The sequence below is a fragment of the Oncorhynchus kisutch genome, linkage group LG27, assembly GCF_002021735.2.
Source record: "Oncorhynchus kisutch isolate 150728-3 linkage group LG27, Okis_V2, whole genome shotgun sequence".
NCBI lineage: Eukaryota > Metazoa > Chordata > Actinopteri > Salmoniformes > Salmonidae > Oncorhynchus > Oncorhynchus kisutch.
The window spans coordinates 9,087,318-9,107,980 of NC_034200.2; the positions used below are offsets into that span (position 1 = coordinate 9,087,318).

The 20,663-nt window shown below is 43.1% G+C and overlaps 1 protein-coding gene across 9 annotated transcripts in view; it reads right to left on the reverse strand.

Moving 5' to 3' along the window:
• The window catches only part of ptprsb (protein tyrosine phosphatase receptor type Sb), a 101,589-nt gene that overhangs the window by 38,703 nt on the left and 42,223 nt on the right, over positions 1–20,663 (reverse strand). For 6 of the 9 annotated variants that reach the window (XM_031806640.1, XM_031806635.1, XM_031806636.1 and 3 more), the window contains exons 6-7: positions 15,932–16,120; positions 3,606–3,716 (exon numbers count right to left, since the gene is read on the reverse strand). In XM_031806640.1, coding sequence (XP_031662500.1) covers positions 3,606–3,716; positions 15,932–16,120 — 300 coding nt within the window. Of the gene's footprint in view, positions 1–2,645; positions 2,658–3,605; positions 3,717–15,931; positions 16,121–20,663 lie in introns of all 9 variants that reach the window. The other 3 variants (XM_031806639.1, XM_031806637.1, XM_031806634.1) reach the window with 1 other exon arrangement.

The window sequence follows — 20,663 nt, forward strand, 5'->3', positions numbered from 1 at the left end:
TTCAAAATCAGGCTTTTATTGGTGGATGTCATAGGAACAGAAAACTAGGTACCCCAAAGCTGCAACACAGAGGGCTGACGTACAAAATAGACAGATAGACAATCAGACAGACAGACCAACGACTCTAGATGGGCAGGAGTGGATGCAAGGTGAGGGCAGACAGACAGACAAACAGTATAAATATTGGCTAGCATCAAGACTCAACACGGTATCAGCTGTTTGAATCATGTGTTTGACTCACAATACAGGAATCTCCACTCACTCAGTGGGAGTAAAACAGGGGGAAACAGCCTTTATAGAATCACTGACCTCAGTCTTCGCCCAAATGATTCTCAGCCGATCCATTTAATGTAAAATAGCCATTTTTAGATCCATCACTACACTTCACTTAGTGTTGAAATATCTTCTCTAGGTTCTATGAATTTCACAGTATTTCTAGTCTTCCACAGATAGAACGCAAACAAACTATTCATCAAAACCAAATACGAATGAACATTTTGGCATCTTCAAATGATTCAATAGTTCAGTGGACATGACCCCATTTCTCCATAACAGTGCCATACATTTGGAGTGATCCTAGCATACCAACAGATACCCAGAATTGGACACCAAAGTTCAAGATGAAAAAAGAGACATTTGAAAAAAAGTATATATAAAAAAGAGACAAAACAATTTCAACTGTTATAACCGATATCAAATCAAAAAGCAGGCAGGGCATGCAAGAACGAGACAGAGACAAACAGGGACAGAGTGACCAGCATGCAGCAGATAAGAGCAACTATCCATGCAATTCAGCCTGATCTTTTATTTGGACAAAGACAAAATGACACAAAGTATGTGTAATGTTGCCTATTTATGTGTAGTGTACTTATCTAACTACTGCATTTTGCCTAGAAGTTCTCTTAAAGTTTGGAGACTGGTTTACAATGTGTCCAATTCAATCTGAAGAAGAGCACATTGATATTGACAGTAGGCTACATCCAGCACTGCAGGTATTAATACAAGAAGGCAGTACAATATTCAAGCGCATGCTGAACAGAGAGCATCTGAGATTAGGACAGCCACAAATGATTAACCTAGTCCATTATGTCACCGTGGATAGGGGGCTTCAGTAACATGCATCATAAACACCTACAGACGTCTATGTGGATGTAGCATCACTAAAACAATGTAGTATTTAATATGATGGAATATACAGTTCAAGTATTCAGATAAAGGATGTATTTCTGGTCAGAATGTTGATGGAGAAGCATATCTCCTAGAAGCTCCCGGTTTTGTTAATAACGTAGCCTACTATATAGTCCAAGGCGTTCGCTGTAATGCAATGATGTATTCTATTTCCCCTCCAGCATCAATAACAGGCTTTTCTACAGGGAACAGTTGATCAGGTTGTGAGACCATAGCAGGCGGTGACTGGGAGCTGGGATACTGTTTCATTTCAGTAGCACAGCACACTAAAGCCCAGTTGGCATTTTCACAAGTTAATCCTGCCTCATCTAATATAGAAGTGGAGAGGTGTTTCATTAATGTGTGCATTGTTTGAATATATATATATATATATATATATATATATATATATATCAATATAGAGGTGGGTAAATCTTTCATTTCAACTGCTGATCAATGGAGGTCATCGTATAGTTTCATAAGCACAGCAATGCGCTGTGTAGCAGCTGAATAACCATATGATTACATAGGATCTCTTTGTGAATAACACTATACTGGGCATGGACGTTGACGTTTTGTGCAATGAAATACTATTTTTCATTTTGTTTACCTGCATATAAACACAGATAGTGTACATAAAGAAGTACTGTGCGTTGGCCTCTGGTTGTGTTGTGTCAACCTGTCTCACCAGCAGTGAAAAAATGACAAGTTACTTCTGTGGCTCTTTAAATGCCACTTAAATAAAGCATGATTTGACTGCTTTATTTTCCCTAGGGGGATATGAAGACCACTCAACCAATCAGAAAACAGTAGGCAAACAAACAGTAGCAGACCAAGAGGACACACAGAGACAGAGACACACACTGGCAATGTGACACACAAGATGCCGCAAGTGCAGAAGCACGGCAGTGACATAACACAGGCCCACACAGACAGAACAGTACAGCACGACCAATACAAGACAAGGGACAAGACAATACTGAGATCAATCGATTCAACACACACACAAGCACGCACGCACGCACGCGCACACTACAAACAAACGGAGCCGCGCACATACAGAGTTACACGGTCAGGATACAAGGCATGCAAGCGCTGCCAACCGCTCTCCCTCCATGCGTAGATAGCCTCCTTTTAATTTCCAATTCCTGGGTCTCCATGGCAACAAGAAACTTTCCATGCAGAGAATGTCGGGCACGGAGTGAAAGCAATAACAAAGGTCTGCAAACAAGGCCTCACAATGCAATCAATGCAAACGACTGTGTAGGCAGGTAGCCTCATTAGAGCTCAGTGAAACGTATTCAGTCAAAGAAATGTGTTCATCAAATCAAAACCAATTAAACATGAGGGTTATTCATACCTCTGTCCTAGACTGTTTCAGACCGTTTTCTCTCTCCTTACTTTAGGAATTCTCCTAACTTTAGGAGTAAATTTGTTATAAAAAGGAAGTAACGAAAGAAAATAAAGGACGCACCAACCTTCTCGTAGCTCTGGGGGATGTAAGGGGGTTGATGTAGAACACAATGACGTGAGGGGGAGAGAGAGAACGGGGAAACACAGAGAGAGTAAAAATGGCCAGCTCAAAGCCACACACACACACACACACACACACACACACACACACACACACACACACACACACACACACACACACACACACACACACACACATGTAAACACACACGCACATACACACTTGTTCTCACAGAACCACAGAACCCACTTAAAATGAAGAATCAGGAACTTCGAATTCAAGGGCCCAAGAGCTTAGAACAGCGAGTCTAGAACCCATGAAACTGAATCCAGAGATCCCGGTCTCCCTTACCCCAGTCGAGGAACCTAGAATAAGGGTCTTAAACTTCTGGAGGGCCACAGTGTCTGCATTCTTTCTTTTTCATATCTGATTTAGACTTGAGAAACCAGTGTATTCCCTAGCAAATCAGTCCATTGAAGTGGAAGATAGAAGCATAAACCCTGTGGCCCTCAATTTACAATAAAATAAAGAGGGATAGGACAATAGTGATGTCATACTGTAGCAAAGGCCCTCGAACTGCACAGTGCAATAATACTTCCTGAAGAATCTGGACATGTATGACGTCATTGGCCCATCCCTCTTCGTCTACGTCCATTCAGTGGCAGTTATTATAAAATAGAGCACCTTGACGCAACACTGGTAAAAACCCAGTTTAGTCTTGAAGATTACCAATCTTAGGTCACAAACTGGTGTTTGACTTGGTGGTTAGGTTTGTTTGTGTTTGGTTAGTAGATGCCAACAGGAAGAAAATAAATAACAAAACAACATGTAAACAAACTAGCACTTAACACCTTGCTACATGTATAGTATAATAGTGATGGCTGTTACATGTGTGTTTGTTATAGTGGTGTGTGTGTTATAACGCATGTGTGTGAGAGGTCTTACACCCGGGGTCAGTTCCTACCTCGCACATACAGGTTGGCTGGGGAAGAGTAGCGTACGCCCTGAGAGTTAGTTGCCACACACTCATATTTCCCCTGGTCGGTCTCTTCACTGTTCTCTATCTGCAGGGCACCTGAAAGACAATGAGAGAGAGAGAGATAGATCGATTTAGAGAGAGACACAGATAGAGATAGATGGGGGAGAGAGAAAGAGAGAGAGAGAGAGAGAGAGAGAGAGAGAGAGAGAGAGAGAGAGAGAGAGAGAGAGAGAGAGAGAGAGAGAGAGAGAGAGAGAGAGAGAGAGAGAGAGAGAGGAAAAAGAGATTTACAATGGGTTAATTATTGATACGTTCATAAATGAAATGTATTTTTACTCATCAACCCTCATGCATCACCTAAAACTGATTAAAACTACCATTTAAAATGAGGGATTTTCCATTACTGGTTCATTTCTGCCATGAAAAATCCATGTTCCCCACAGCAAGCTAAATGAGAGTAGTTAACGATGCACTATAGGAGTCCCTGGAGCATATCTGAAGTCAAACAGAGGACTCAACATGGCAACACTTTAAATCCCCATTCAGCCTTCTCCCCCCCTCTGTTTCTCTGCACAATTCACTGAGGTGTATAGCAGCACTGTACATTATTATCCCAGGCTCCTAAACCATGTTATTAAGGCACATTATTATTATTATTCCATTCGTTTTCTCCTGGAGCATGTTCTGCTGTAAACCCTTCACAATGCTTACAAGGCCTTTATCACAAACTGTGTGTGTTTGAAATGGGGCTAGAGGCGGAACCAGTGTGCACAAGCAAATACATTTGCACGCACACGCCAACCACCCCCACCGGACACACACACCTTATCAGAAGAAGTGTTTTAGACATGGAGACAGAGGAGGGGCCACAAAAGCAGGGGATTACTTAAATCTACCGCACAGTGGGGGAAAATGAAACAAGACAACGACAAAACAACTCTCTCAGAAACAAGCACGCACGCGCACGCACACACACACACACACACACACACACACACACACACACACACACACACACACACACACACACACACACACACACACACACACACACACACACACATACACACACACACACACACTTCAGACTCACAAAGGCATAGCAGTGTGACGGAAAAGCGTACTACAGACAATAACAGTGTGGATATGGTAGGGTGGGTATTTCTGTTTAAGACCTGTAACTGTGTATCCGTGTAGAGAGGGGAAGAAAACAAGGAACTAGGTGAGTCACTGAGACACATTTGCAGATATGCTGTTCAACAACATGGCTCAGAGGACGGAATACTTAAATTATATATTTTTCTTCTGGGCAGTGCAGGGGCGGTTCCAGGCATAAGTGACATTAGCGGTCACTTAGGGGCAACCGGTGGTTGTTATTCTTGATGATATTTTTGGCCTTCCTTTGACATCAGGTGCTGTAGGTGTCCTTGAGGGCAGGTAGTTTGCCCCTGGTAATGCTTTGTGCAGGCCGCACCACCCTCTGGAGAGCCCTGCGGTTGTGGGCGGTGCAGTTGCCTTACCAGGCGGAGACGCATCCCGACAGGATGCTCTCAATTGTGCATCTGTAAAGGTTTGTGAGGGTTTTAGGCAACAAGTCAAATTTCCTCAGCATCCTGAGGTTGAAGAGGCGATCATCTCCACGATCATCTCCTTTGTTTTGTTGACGTTTAGTGAGAGGTTATTTTCCTGACACCACACTCCCAGAGCCTTCACCTCCTCCCCTGTAGGCTGTCTCGTCGTTGTTGGTAATCAAACCTACTACTGTTGTGTCGTCTGCAAACTTGATAATTGAGTTGGAGGCGTGCATGGCCACGCAGTCATGGGTGAACAGGGAGTACAGGAGGGGGCTGAGCATGCACCCTTGTGGGGCCCCAGTGTTGAAGATCAGCGAAGTGGAGATGTTGTTTTCCACCTTCACCACCTGGGGGCGGCCCGTCAGGAAGTCCAGGACCCAATTGCACAGGGCAGGGTTCAGACCCAGGGCCTTGATCTTAATGATGATCTTGGAGAGTACTATGGAGTTGAATGCTGAGCTATAGTCAATGAACAGCATTCTTATATAGGTATTCCTCTTGTCCAGATGGGATAGCGCAGTGTGCAGTGTGATGGCGATTGCATCGTCTGTGGACCTATTGGGGCGGTAAGCAAATTGAATTGGGACTAGTTTGACAGGTAAGGTGGAGGTGATACGATCCTTGACTAGTCTCTTAAATCACTTCATGATAACAGAAGTGAGTGCTGGGGCGATAGTCATTTAGTTCAGTTACCTTTGCATTCTTGGGTACAGGAACAATGGTGGCCATCCTTAAGCATGTGGGGACAGCAGATTGGGATAGGGAAAGATTGAATATGTCCGTAAACATACCAGCCAGCTGGTCGGCTCATGCTCTGAGGACACGGCTAGGGATGCCATCTGCACCGACAGCCTTGCGAGGGTTAACATGTGTCGGTGGCACTGTGTTATCATCAAAGCAGGCAAAGAATGTGTTTAGCTTGTCTGGAAGCAAGACGTCTGTGTCCCCGATGTGGCTGGTTTTCCTTTTGTAGCCCATGATTGTCTGTGGACCCTGCCACATACGTCTCGTGTCTGAGCCATTGAATTGCGACTCCACTTTGTCTCTATACTGATGTTTTGCCTGTTTGACTGCCTTGCGGAGGGAATGACTACTCTGTTTGTATTCTGCCATATTCTCAGTCAGCTTGCCATGGTTAAATGTGATGGTTCGCACTTTTAGTTTTGCACAAATGCTGCCATCTATCCACGGTTTCTGGTTAGGGTAGGTTTTAATAGTCACAGTGGGTACAACATCTCCTATACACTTCTTGATGAAATTAGTAACCGTCTCAGTATACACGTCAATATTATTCTTGGAAGCTACCCGGAACATATCCCAGTCTGCGTGATCAAAACCATCTTGAAGTGTGGATTCCGATTTGTCAGACCAGTATTGAGTAGTTCTTAGCACAGGTACTTCCTGTTTGAGTTTCTGCCTATAGGAAGGGAGGGGCAAAATGTAGTCGTGGTCAGATTTGCCGAAAGAAGGGTGGGGGAGGTCCTTGTATGCATCCCGGAAGTTGGAATAACAATGGTTGAGTGTTTTTCCAGCGCGAGTACTACAGTCAATATGCTGATAGAATTTAGGTAGCCTTTTCCTCTTTTCCTCTCCTCCTTTTTGCTTTGTTAAAATCCCCAGCTACAATAAATGCATCCTCAGGATATATGGTTTCCAGTTTGCATAAAGTCCAGTGAAGTTCCTTGAGGGCCGTCGTGGTATCGGCTTGAGGGGGGATATACGAGGCTGTGACAATAACCGAAGAGAATTCTCTTGGGAGATAATACGGTTGGCATTTGATTGTGAGGAATTCTAGGTCGGGGGAACAAAAGGAATTGAGTTCCTGTATCTAATTACAATTAAACCATGAGTCTTTAATCATGAAACATACACCCCCGCCCTTCTTCTGTCGGCGCAATGAACTGAGAATACACATGGCTGGACCGACTCTGACAGTATATCCCGAGAGAGCCATGTTGTGAAACAGAGTATGTTACAATCCCTGAGGTCTCTCTGGAAATAAATCTTTGCCCTGATCTCGTCAACTTTGTTATCCAGGGACTGAACAATAGTGAGTAATATACTCGGAAGCAGTGGGTGGTGTGCGCGCCTCCTAAGTCGGACTAGAAGACCACTTCGAGTCCCTCTTTTTTGCAGGCGTTGTTTTGGGTCTGCCTCTGGAATCAGTTCAATTGCCATGGGTGGTGCGAACAAAGGATCTGCTTCAGGAATGTCGTATTCTTGGTCATAGTGCTGGTGAGTTACCGCCGCTCTGATATCCAATAGTTCTTCCCGGCTGTATGTAATAACACATAACATTTTCTGGGCTAACAATGTAATAAGAAATAACAAAAAACTGCAAAGTTTCCTAAGAACTAGAAGCGAGGCAGCCCTCTCTGTCTGCGCCAACTTTTAGGATATGTAAGTTATAGCAGTTGTAGCATGAGGTAACATGTGGAAAGTGGGCATTCATCACTGGTATTCTTGTGAGAAGGTCGAGGTGAAACCTGGTCTTCTGCTTGTCAAGTTAGGTAGAGTTAACATGGACTCAAGTCAACATTTTTTTAAGTTCAATTTAAATAAACTTATTTCAATTCAGAATAGGGCCTAGGGAGAATATTTTTCAGTGAAATCCCACCTTTATTTGTTTCTGTCCTTTATTTAGACAGATTAGAAACAGGAGGAGACAGATGAAAGTGTGACTTAAACCCCCGACTGCTGGGGTAGTAAGATGACACATTTCTTTTGAATTTTACCCACTGAAGCACACAGCCAACCATATCAGAAGACAGATGTTTAAAGTCAAAATGTGAACTACAAATATTGTGTGGCCAAACTGTTCAGAATTCAGGTGGAGAGAGGGCATTGGTGGCAGGTGTGTCCTCTAGGAAACTCTATGGTCAAGTAAAAGAAAAGCAGGCATGTTTCAGGTCTTCACGAACCCAGATAGGTGAGAGCACACCAAACGTTCAGATGAAACTCTACAAAACAATCCAAGAAAGTATATGTCAAAGAAAACGTGCGTACAAAATGTTATCACATTGTAGCATTTCAGATGCTAAATGCTAATAGTCCAAGTCAAACAGCCACTTTGATTCATTGATATGTTTTCTTGATGCTACATGCATAGTCACTGCCAATTTAGCCTGCTCTAGTTTTGACCTTCCACACCACTTACATTTTTTTTTTAACACAATATACTTGCAGTGAAGCCACTCAACAACTACATCACATTAGTCATCTAACAGATACACATGGAGAGCAACACACAGAAGCAACCAGGGTCCACACCACATGTTATTGCATCCCACTTTTTCATATTTATATCTTGTTGCTATATTTGCATAACTTAATCACATAAGTATTTTGCATATTGCAATTGATATGTTTAATAATTGTATATTTATATTGTAACAATATTGTAGAATGTGCTAACTTAATTATGCATATCATTATTTCTTGTTAATAGTTCTATTTCTTTGTCTCCCTGCAGAAAAACAAACATACATACTAAGTTACCCACTGGCTGGCCAATCCTAACAAGAATTATGCCAACTGTGAGTCATATCATCGGATTTACACCTTCATTTAACTAGGCAAGTCAGTTAAGAACAAATTCTTATTTACAATGACGGCCTTGGAACAGCAGGTTAACTGCCTTGTTCAGGGGGCAGAATGACAGATTTTTACATTGTCAGCTCAGGTATTCCGATCTCTCAACTTTTTCGGTTACTGGCCCAACACTCTAACCACTAGTCTACCTGCCACCCCGTATTGGGATTCAATCCATCTGAACAACATTCCATGCCATGTATCATCATCTGAATACAAAGACTCAGGTCAGAGACATTAGCATAATGGATAATGTATCGCATTGAGCCCTGGGCTAAACGTTGTATAAGTGCTACTGCTAACATTAGCAGTCATTGCCATTATTTTAACCCATAAATTAGAAATATTTCCGTAGATTTTGGAAAATATTAATATGATTAATACCTCACAGATCTTTGAATTGTCTTACTTTATCAATATAAAAGTATGAAAGAACTACTCATGTGTTGTCGTCATTTGATAATTTGCAAAGAAAATGTGAACATTTGAAGCTTCAAAATCATGTCTTGAAAAAGTAATCTTGTACTCATGAATTATTATCCTGAACAAACATATTCATTTATATTTTCACAAAACAATATTTTCTCGTGTCCTCTGTTTAAGCATAATACTACTCATAACTAAAAAAGGAATTAAGAGGAGTTTATAAACACACCATATAATAGCAGGGAATATACAAAAAGAGAAGGGATCTAATTCTGCACTAAACAGGGTTCGAAAAACCATCATAGTGTTTAAGAGCTTTAGAGAAAGAGGAAAGGACACCAAAAGAGAAGGTAACAGTGTTTTCAACCTTTTCCGGGTTAACGCTCCCAGGCTCAGGCCAGGTGTCGCACAACTTCATTATGTGGCGTTCCAACACACCATGTCATGTTTCAGAACACCCCGGGATGAATGTTTCAATAAACCTTCAATCTGTCCCAATACCCTCATAACTATGTGTTTCAATACTGCAGCAAAGGTAAGGTTTCATCTCCTTTAAGGTGGTGGCAACTCAGTTGCCACTAGTTTTAGTGTTACAAAGCACTTCATTTTAACAGCGTAGAGACAGACGGACATACAGTAAGACAGCGCAGGAGAGGTGCGATCGATCCAGACACTGTGTGTATGTGGGAGAGAGATAGAGACAAAGAGAAAGAGAGAGAGAGAGATAGATACAAAGAGAAAGAGAGAGGGGGAGAGGGAGAGAGAGAAAGGGACAGAGAGAGAGACATGAGAGAGAGAGAGAGAGAGAGATAGAGAGAGATAGATAGAGACAAAGAGAAAGAGAGAGGGGGAGAGGGAGAGAGAGAAAGGGAGAGAGAGAGAGACATGAGAGAGGGAAAGAGAGAGAGAGAGAGATAGAGAGAGATAGATAGCGAGAGAGAGACTCCTCCACAGGAGTAGTGTATCTACACCTGGACAACAACTAATCTAGAGAGGCTGAAGTTACAGTAACACTCTGGAAACTATGGGGAGTTTTCTTGTTAGGGAATGTATGTGTGTACGTTCCTGCGTACATTCCTGTTTGTGTTTATTGAGCCCGCTCTCTCGCTGCTCTGCTAGCTGCAGCTGACCTCTTTGCTTCTCTCTCCTGCAGACACATGAAAGGCAAACGAGGCAGAACTCTCTCTCACGTCCCTCCTCCCTCTCCCTTTCCCTCTCTCGTTCTCTCCCTCCCTCTCCCGTCCCCATGGAACAAAGCAGAGCTCGGCGCAAAACAGGCATAACTTATCTGTGCAACAACCAAGCAGCAGAGCAGGGGAAAGAGAAAAAAGAAGGAGAAAGGGAGGAAGATAGAGAGTACTCGACAGCACTCTCTTTGAAACAACAGATCCTGAAACGCAGACACACACACACACACACTCATAGGCTCACACAGATGAAATCCAACTGATGGATTCTGTCAAAATGTAACATGTTTCAAGTTAAACTGTAGTTTGTTTGTATCCTGTTTAGTGAATGATTACTGTGAGTATTAATGGAGTTCAGGCCATGAAACTGAATGTGCTAATTTAGAAAGGTTGACCTAATCAGATAAGAGGAAATTGCCTAGGATCAGAGAGTAGGGTCAGGCCCAGAACCTGTATAGCTGGGCAGGTGACGCCTACACGGGAAGAGTATAAAATGTGTTGGTGAACTTTTGGGTCTCAATTCCTTATTGCAAAGAGGTTTCTATAGCATTTTTCTTTTTAACAAAACATGTTCACACACACACACACACACACACACACACACACACACACACACACACACACACACACACACACACACACACACACACACACACACACACACACACACACACACACACACACACACACACACACACACACACACACACACAGATTGAAAGAAGCGCACAGAGACAGATAACAACATAAATGGGAGTGGTTAACAATGGTAAGCTATACAGGAAACTAGGGTGGACAAGCCCTGCACATGATTATTTGACTACTCCATGCTAAACTTGCGTGGTTACAAAGATTTAGCTACTCCTAATCTAAAGTGTGCTTTCAGTGTCCCTCTACCATGCCCAAAATTAGGAGGAGAGATGTCTGTCCATCATCACTAATCTGAGAAACACTTAAAAGGTTCACCCCAAAAACCAAAGTTTGTTTGGTAATTTCACATGTCAAAAGTGGTGTAATGTCAAACTGAGTCCATATTGCACACCATATGTTGTGTGGATCTCACGTCGTACATTAGGGGAAATTCTGTAGGCCTCAAACCCAAATTAATGAGGAGGATTGGCCTGCAGACTTCTCCAAATGCGTATGGCAGGACCTACACAACAGATGGTTGTCGAAAATGTACACCACTTTTGAGTTATGAAGACTCTTGACAAACTTTGACTCTTGGACCATATGCCTCACTACACCTCCTCAGGAGATGATGAACGGATGTGTGTGTGTGTGTGTGCGCACGCGCGCGTGTGTGTGTGTGTGTGCGTGCGTGTGTGTGTGTGTAGACACTGCAGGGAAAGCGAGTGGGGCCGTAGAGATGCAGAGAGGGATCTTCAGTGTCTTCAAGGGACTATAATGCAGAGGTTCTCAAAGTTGTTTACTCTTTGACCCCCTTAAATGAACAAAACCATGTTTCTATTCACAGCCGTCTCTAGTCAGTTTCTGTGACCCCAAAAGGACTGGCTGTGACACACCAGTGGGTCCTGATCCACCATTTGGGAAAGACTGCTGTAACGGTGTAGTGACCGTAAGTTGTCTAAGAGACATACAATGAAAAGGTATCACATACATATCACAAGGCTGTTGACGGTTATGGAGAAAAACAAAAAGGATGCAAGAAGCAGGTGAGGGATGTGTTATTACCATGTTCTCCATGTGGAATTACCATGTTCTCCATGTGGAATTACCATGTTCTCCATGTGGAATTACCATGTTCTCCATGTGGAATTACCATGTTCTCCATGTGGAATTACCATGTTCTCCATGTGGAATTACCATGTTCTCCATGTGGAATTACCTTGCTTACACTCTGGTTACATGTCCATAATGCTGTACTACACTACCCATAGTTCTGTGTGTATGATGAAATATTGTTCTGTGTCTACCAATCTGGCACCTATAATTTCTCCTACATCATGTTCTTTATGGCAAAAATACTTGGATTAGTGTTTAATAGCTTTTTTGTATAAGTCATATAAGTGTATGTGTACATATCTTTCTCTGCAGACACTAGGGTTATTCACACTATAGTATCCCTTTGCAGAGTAAAATATGACACAAAACAAACAAACACAAAAAGGCTGGATTGGGAAGATTGGGAAGTATGACAAACTGAAAGACCACAGTCAAACCAGCTTGACATAAAAATGTCAGGACAGGGGAACTGAACGTGGAAAACTAAAGAATCCCTTTTTGTCCTGTCATCCTCCCTCCTCGTTTCTCTCATGTGCATCCCGAAAGTATTCAGACTCCTTCACCTTTTCCACATTTTGTTGTTACAGCCTTATTCTAAAATGGATTAAATTACTTTTTGTCCCTCATAAATCTACACACAATACCCCATAACAACAAAGCAAATACATGTTTTTTTAGAAACAAATAACACAAATAATATCAGACCCTTTTGCTATGAGACTCGGAATTGAGCTCAGGTGCATCCTGTTTCCATTGATCATCCTTGAGATGTTTCTACAACTTGATTGGAGTCCACTTGTGGTAAATTCAATTGATTGGACATGACTTGGAAAGGCACACACCTGTCTACATAAAGTCTCACAGTTGAAAGTGTGTGTCAGAGCAAAAACAAGGTCATGAGGTCAAAGGAATTGCAATTAGAGCGCGGAGATAGGATTGTGTCAAGGCACAGATCTGGGGAAGGGTACCAAAAATATGTCAGCATTGAAGGTCCCCAAGAACACAGTGGCCTCCATCATTCTTAAATGGAAGAAGTTTGGAACCAGCAAGTCTCATCCTAGAGATGCCGCCCGGCAAAACTGACACATGACACATGACAGCCACTTGGAGTTTGCCAAAAGTCACCTAAAGGATCTCTCAAACCATGAAAAACAAGATTGTCTGGTCTGATGAAACTAAGATTGAACTCTTTGGCCTGAATGCTAAGCGTCACGTCTGGAGGAAACCCGGTACCATCCCTACGATAAAGCACGGTGGTGGCAGCATCATGCTGTGGGGATGTTTTTCAGTGCCAGAGAGACTAAGTCAGGATCGACAGAAAGATGAACTGAGCTAAGTACAGAGAGATCCTTGATGAAAACCTGCCCCAGAGTGCTCAGGACCTCAGACTGAGGCGAAGGTTCACCTTCCAACAGGACATCGACCCTAAGCACACATCCAAGACAACACAGGAGTGGCTTCAAGACAAGTCTCTGAATGTCCTTGAGTGGCCCAGCCAGAGCCCGGACTTGAACCCGATCGAACACCTCTGGAGAGACCTGGAAATAGTTGTGCAGCGACGCTCCCCATCCAACTTGACAGAGCTTAAGATGATCTGCAGAGAAGAATGGCAGAATCTCCCCAAATACAGGTGTGCCAATCTTGTAGCATCATACCCACGAAGACTCAAGGCTGTAATCACTGCCAAAGGTGCTTCAACAAAGTACTGAGTAATGGGTCTGAATACTTATGTACAGTGCCTTGCGAAAGTATTCGGCCCCCTTGAACTTTGCGACATTTTGCCACATTTCAGGCTTCAAACATAAAGATATAAAACTGTATTTTTTTGTGAAGAATCAACAACAAGTGGGACACAATCATGAAGTGGAACGACATTTATTGGATATTTCAAACTTTTTTAACAAATCAAAAACTGAAAAATTGGGCGTGCTAAATTATTCAGACCCCTTAAGTTAATACTTTGTAGCGCCACCTTTTGCTGCGATTACAGCTGTAAGTCGCTTGGGGTATGTCTCTATCAGTTTTGCACATCGAGAGACTGAATTTTTTTCCCATTCCTCCTTGCAAAACAGCTCGAGCTCAGTGAGGTTGGATGGAGAGCATTTGTGAACAGCAGTTTTCAGTTCTTTCCACAGATTCTCGATTGGATTCAGGTCTGGACTTTGACTTGGCCATTCTAACACCTGGATATGTTTATTTTTGAACCATTTCATTGTCTTGTTGGAAGACAAATCTCCATCCCAGTCTCAGGTCTTTTGCAGACTCCATCAGGTTTTCTTCCAGAATGGTCCTGTATTTGGCTCCATCCATCTTCCCATCAATTTTAACCATCTTCCCTGTCCCTGCTGAAGAAAAGCAGGCCCAAACCATGATGCTGCCACCACCATGTTTGACAGTGGGGATGGAGTGTTGAGCTGTGTTGCTTTTACGCCAAACGTTTTGCATTGTTGCCAAAAAGTTCAATTTTGGTTTCATCTGACCAGAGCACCTTCTTCCACATGTTTGGTGTGTCTCCCAGGTGGCTTGTGGCAAACTTTAAACGACACTTTTTTATGGATATCTTTAAGAAATGGCTTTCTTCTTGCCACTCTTCCATAAAGGCCAGATTTGTGCAATATACGACTGATTGTTGTCCTATGGACAGAGTCTCCCACCTCAGCTGTAGATCTCTGCAGTTCATCCAGAGTGATCATGGGCCTCTTGGCTGCATCTCTGATCAGTCTTCTCCTTGTATGAGCTGAAAGTTTAGAGGGACGGCCAGGTCTTGGTAGATTTGCAGTGGTCTGATACTCCTTCCATTTCAATATTATCGCTTGCACAGTGCTCCTTGGGATGTTTAAAGCTTGGGAAATCTTTTTGTATCCAAATCCGGGATTAAACTTCTTCACAACAGTATCTCGGACCTGCCTGGTGTGTTCCTTGTTCTTCATGATGCTCTCTGCGCTTTTAACGGACCTCTGAGACTATCACAGTGCAGGTGCATTTATACGGAGACTTGATTACACACAGGTGGATTGTATTTATCATCATTAGTCATTTAGGTCAACATTGGATCATTCAGAGATCCTCACTGAACTTCTGGAGAGAGTTTGCTGCACTGAAAGTAAAGGGGCTGAATAATTTTGCACGCCCAATTTTTCAGTTTTTGCTTTGTTAAAAAAGTTTGAAATATCCAATAAATGTCGTTCCACTTCATGATTGTGTCCCACTTGTTGTTGATTCTTCACAAAAAAATACAGTTTTATATCTTTATGTTTGAAGCCTGAAATGTGGCAAAAGGTCGCAAAGTTCAAGGGGGCCGAATACTTTCGCAAGGCACTGTAAATGTGATATTTCAGTTTTTTACTGTTAATACATTTGCAATAATAAAAATAAACTGTTTTTAATAAATAAACTGTTTTTGCTTTGTCATTATGAGGTATTGTGTGTAGATTGATGAGGTAAAAATAGATTTAATGCATTTTAGAATAAGGCTGTAACGTTACAAAATATGGAAAAAGTTACGGGGTCTGCATACATTCCGAATGCACTGTTTGCCAGACATGCCTAGACAATACGTCTGGTCTCTCCAGAAATATTTATAAAATGACATTGAACATGAAGAGGGCTTCAATGAGTGTGCTATGAACATCAGTTCTAGCTTGCTCTGTAGTAGACAAACCTCCCCAAGGACATACTGAGGAATCCCGTGATTCATATCACTACTGTATTCCTCACCCATTTCCTTCTCTCTCTCTCTCTGACTGGCCTCTCTCTCTCTCCCTTCCCTCTCTCCCTTCCATCTCACCTGAGCGTAGTTGTTTGATGCGTCCCAGGCTGGACCTGGGTTCTACAGGTAGGAAATCTTTGAACCAGGAGATCTCTGGGTCTGGGATGCCGCTGGCAGCACACAGCATGGTGGCCGTCCTGGTCCTCTCCACCACCTTCAGCTGCGGTCCCATGTCGATGCTGGGGAAACCAAACGGCAACAGATCCTCTGGAGGGTTAGGAATTGGGGAAGGGTGGGATGGAAAGAGGGGAAAGGAGAGGGAGAAGAGATATTGTTAAGTCACTTTGATGACAAGTCCTTTTAATTTGTCTCGTAAGACAGTTCCACAGAGAATGTGAATTAGAACCATGGAAGGTTGGATATTTGGTACCAACATGGACGATAGATTGCAGAACCCCAGTATATCATGCCTTGGTTTGATCAAACAAACAAATGATCCAGTAGGCCTTCAGTCACTAAGCCTGAAATGTCGCTGGATCGAATCCCCGAGCCAACTTGGTGAAAAATATTTTGAGGTGCCCTTGAGCAAGGCACTTAAACCTAATTGCTCCTGTAAGTCACTCTGGATAAGAGCATCTGAAAAAATGTAAAATGCCTGGAGCCTGGCCAGCTCATTGCTCCTACATGGCCTGGTGACACACATACATGTATTCCTGTGTTGTTCAGTTGGTAAGGCCAAGGTCATCGGAATTCAATTCCCACAGGGAACATATACACAACCTAGGGTAAATTGTACAAGCTCACTGTACTGTTAGTCGTTTTGGGAAAAGCCTCTATTAAGTGGCATATATTATGATGATATATCATATCCACAGTACAGACAGTGGGCTACCCCCTCCTCCGCTCCTTCCCCAGAGGCCTGGGCAGGTAGGAGGTAGTAGTGTCAGCTCTAATAGCTATGCACAGAAAACACTGGTATCCTCCGTGTTTCTCTGTGCCGTGAGGTGTATAGTAATTATAGCTCTAATAACTATGCACAGGGTTCCTTCTCAGATACAGCAATGTCAATTAGGCAGTCAGATAGCAGGGAGAGGCAGGGCACAGGGGGTAATAGCGACTTGTTAGCAGGCTAATTATTAGTGTACAAATGATTAGGAGGAAAGACGTCTGTGACTGTGTCCGACTGCGTTGGGGCTTTGTGTTATTGCCAATGTGTATGTTCATGCTAATTCTATCAAGGTATGGGGAGAAATACACAATGGGACACATAGAGAAAATCATACACAGGTGCCCACACACAGATGCATGAGACAGGGCGCGCACACACACACACACACACACACACACACACACACACACACACACACACACACACACACACACACACACACACACACACACACACACACACACACACACACACACACACACTTCCTCTGGTGAATTGGCTTCAGCTCTCTTTGACTGCAGTCCAGATGGCCAGCCACATAATCATCCTTCCATCAGCCCTCCCTCGTTCCTTTCTTCCCCCCTCTTCCTTTCTCTCCCCTTCTCCTCCACCTGACACCCTTCTCCTGCACACACACACACACACACACACACACACACACACACACACACACACACACACACACACACACACACACACACACACACACACACACACACACAGGCACACACACATGCTAGGTATCCCTTTTCTCTCCCTTCTGAGATAGATCATCTGTCACCATGACAACCAATGGAGTGTCAAACAGATCCCACTGAATATTAGCTTCGAACCAATGCAGAGTTTCTAACTAATGCTTTCTAACAAACGTAACTATGGGCAAAACAGTCTGATTTAAAACCAGAAATACGATCTAGCTGTTATTTCTTATCTCAACGGTTCCCCCTGCCAGCCATCCAGTAGTGTGTCACTGTAACATCTGTCTTCACCTGACTGTATCGCTATCTCCTCAGAGATATGCTGCAGAGAGCCTGTCAGATAGGCCGCACTCAGGAGAAAAGAACAGGAGGAGACAGAAATAGGATGAAGAGAAGAGATGTGAATGGACAAGAGGAGGACTGAGGAGATGGGCAGGTGTGGAAGTAAGAGAGGGGGAGAGGAGGAAAAGGACTGGGAAGAGAGGAGACAGGGGAATGGGGGGACGGGGAGGGGAATAGAAGATGAGAAAAATAAACGAGACGAGACTCAAGTATACTCAGTAAAACTAATTTCCACGTTAGATGCCCTGTCACCACCATTGCCTGGGTTCTGACCACATCCTGGCTAGCTGTCCAGAGGACACCCGTTTGAGGGGGGATGCAAAACGAGCTGCAACACCCCAGACCCTATCTGATCAATACTAATAACCTGGCTGAATGGAAGCTAGCGATACCTCATCGACAGGAGGGAGAAAATTAAAGAAAGGAGAGAGAGAGGGATCGATGGACAGGTCGAGAGGCAAGGCCCTCCGAGGAGGAAAAGAGAGAGAGAGGCAGAAAGTGTGGGATGGGGAGGGGTTGAGAGAAAGAGAGGGAGAGAGAAGCTCACATGGGGCGAGAGAGAGAAAGGAAGGAAAAAGAGTAACATTTAAATGTTATACTACATTTTTAACAGCTAATAATATAATATTTTAAATGTCCTTATTCTCTTCAAACATTTAGTTTGCCTAATGTTTACTCTTAATGTCCGATTGTTTTTGTCTTTGTTTAATTCGCTTTGTTGGTTTTTGTAATTTTTTCTTTCGTTTTTACCACTTGCTTTGGCAATGTAAACATGTTTCGCATGCCAATAAAGCCCCTTTGAATTGAATTGAGAATGAGATAGGCATACAGGGGGCTTTCCATCACCTCAGGGTCTATTCTGCTGGCTGCTTGCTGCTGCATGGTGTAACTGATTGTTTATAAGACCAGGCCACTGCAATAGAGCACAGAGACAAAGAGAGAGCTTTTATGTATTCCTCTCTGCTCGCTGTCATTAGATGTACAGCATATGAGCTCTCCACATTATACATGGGTGTCACGCCTACTCCCGCTCCTCCCCTCCGGCGCCCGACTTCTCTGGAATACTAACCACCGGTCCTGGATCCATCATTACGCACACCTGGCATCAATCATTACGCGCACCTGCACGTCATCATGAGGCACACCTGGACTCCATTACCTCACTCATTACCTCCCCTATATCTGGCACTCCCTTAGGTTCCTTCCCCAGTCAGTATTGTTTATGTGTTTCATGTCTATACGCTACTCGTGTTTGTTATATTGTTCCATGTTCCGTTTTTTATTAAAGTCACCACCTGCACTTGTTTTCCGACTCCAAGCGTTACAATGTGGGAGAGTTTATGCACAGTACAGTGTGTGCCTAAATATACAGTGCCTTCAGAAAGTATTCACACCCCTCGACTTTTTCCACATTTTGTTGTGTTACACAGTTTTTAAAGATGAATGAAAAATGAAATACTAATATACCTTGATTAGATAAGTCTTCACCCCCCTGTTAGAAACAACTTTGGCAACACCTTTGAGTAGGTCTCAAAAGAGGTTTGCACATCTCTATTGTGTATACTTTTCAAGTTACAGTATTTCCTTTATAACTTTTCTAATGACATCAAAAAATAACATTATTATTCTTTAGATCGCCTCTGACCATTCCCCACATTCTATGTTAGAAATATTGTTCCAGTATTGACTTTAGAAAAAGGAAAAGTCTGTGTAGACAAAAGCACATTTCTATGTGAATTTGGAGATAGCTGAAAGTCCTTAATTTACAACAGGGAGTGAACTGTCAATTCCCCACCAGCTACTCTTTCCCCCCTCTGCAGGGGAGAGGGGCCTGGCCGAAATCAGCCACTGCAGAGCTGATCCGGCCCATCTGGATCCTCACAGGACAGTCATGACACCTTCTTAATGCATTTGAGCCAATCAATTGTGTTGTGACAAGGTAGGGGTGGTATACAGAAGATAGCCCTATTTGGTAAATGACCAAGTCCATATTATGGCAAGAACAGCTCAAATAAGAAAAGAGAAACGACAGTCTATCATTACTTTAAGACATGAAGGACAGTCAATCCAGAAAATGTCAAGATTTTTGAAAGTTTCTTCAACCACCAAGCGCTATGATGAAACTGGCTCTCATGAGGACCGCCACAGGAAAGGAAGACCCAGAGTTACCTCTGCTGCAGAGGATAAGTTCATTAGAGTTAAATGCACCTCAGATTGCAGCCCAAATAAATGCTTCACAGAGTTCAAGTAACAGACACATCTCAACAACAACTGTTCACAGGAGACTGCGTGAATCAGGCCTTCATGGTCAAATTGCTGCAAAGAAACCACAAATAAAGGACTCCAATAATAAGAAGAGACTTGCTTGGTCCAAGAAACACGAGCAATGGACATTAGACTGTTGAAATCTGTCCTTTGAGCCCAAATGTGAGATTTTTGGTTCTTTGGGAGACGCAGAGTAGGTGAACGGATGTTCTCTGCATGTTTGGTTCCCACCATGAAGCATGGATGAGGAGGTGTAACGGTGTGGGGGTGCTTTGCTGGCGACACTGTCAGGGATTTATTTAGAATTAAAGGCACACATAACCTGCATGACTACCACAACATTCTGCATTGCTACGCCATCCCATCTGGTTTGCGCTTAGTGGGACTATAATTTGTTTTTCAACAGGACAATGACCCAACACACCTCCAGGCTGTGTAAGGGCTATTTAAAAAAGAAGGAGAGGGATAGTGTGCTACAACTGATGACCTGGCCTCCACAATCAACTGACCTCAACCCAATTGAGATGGTTTGGGATGAGTTGGACCGCAGAGTGAA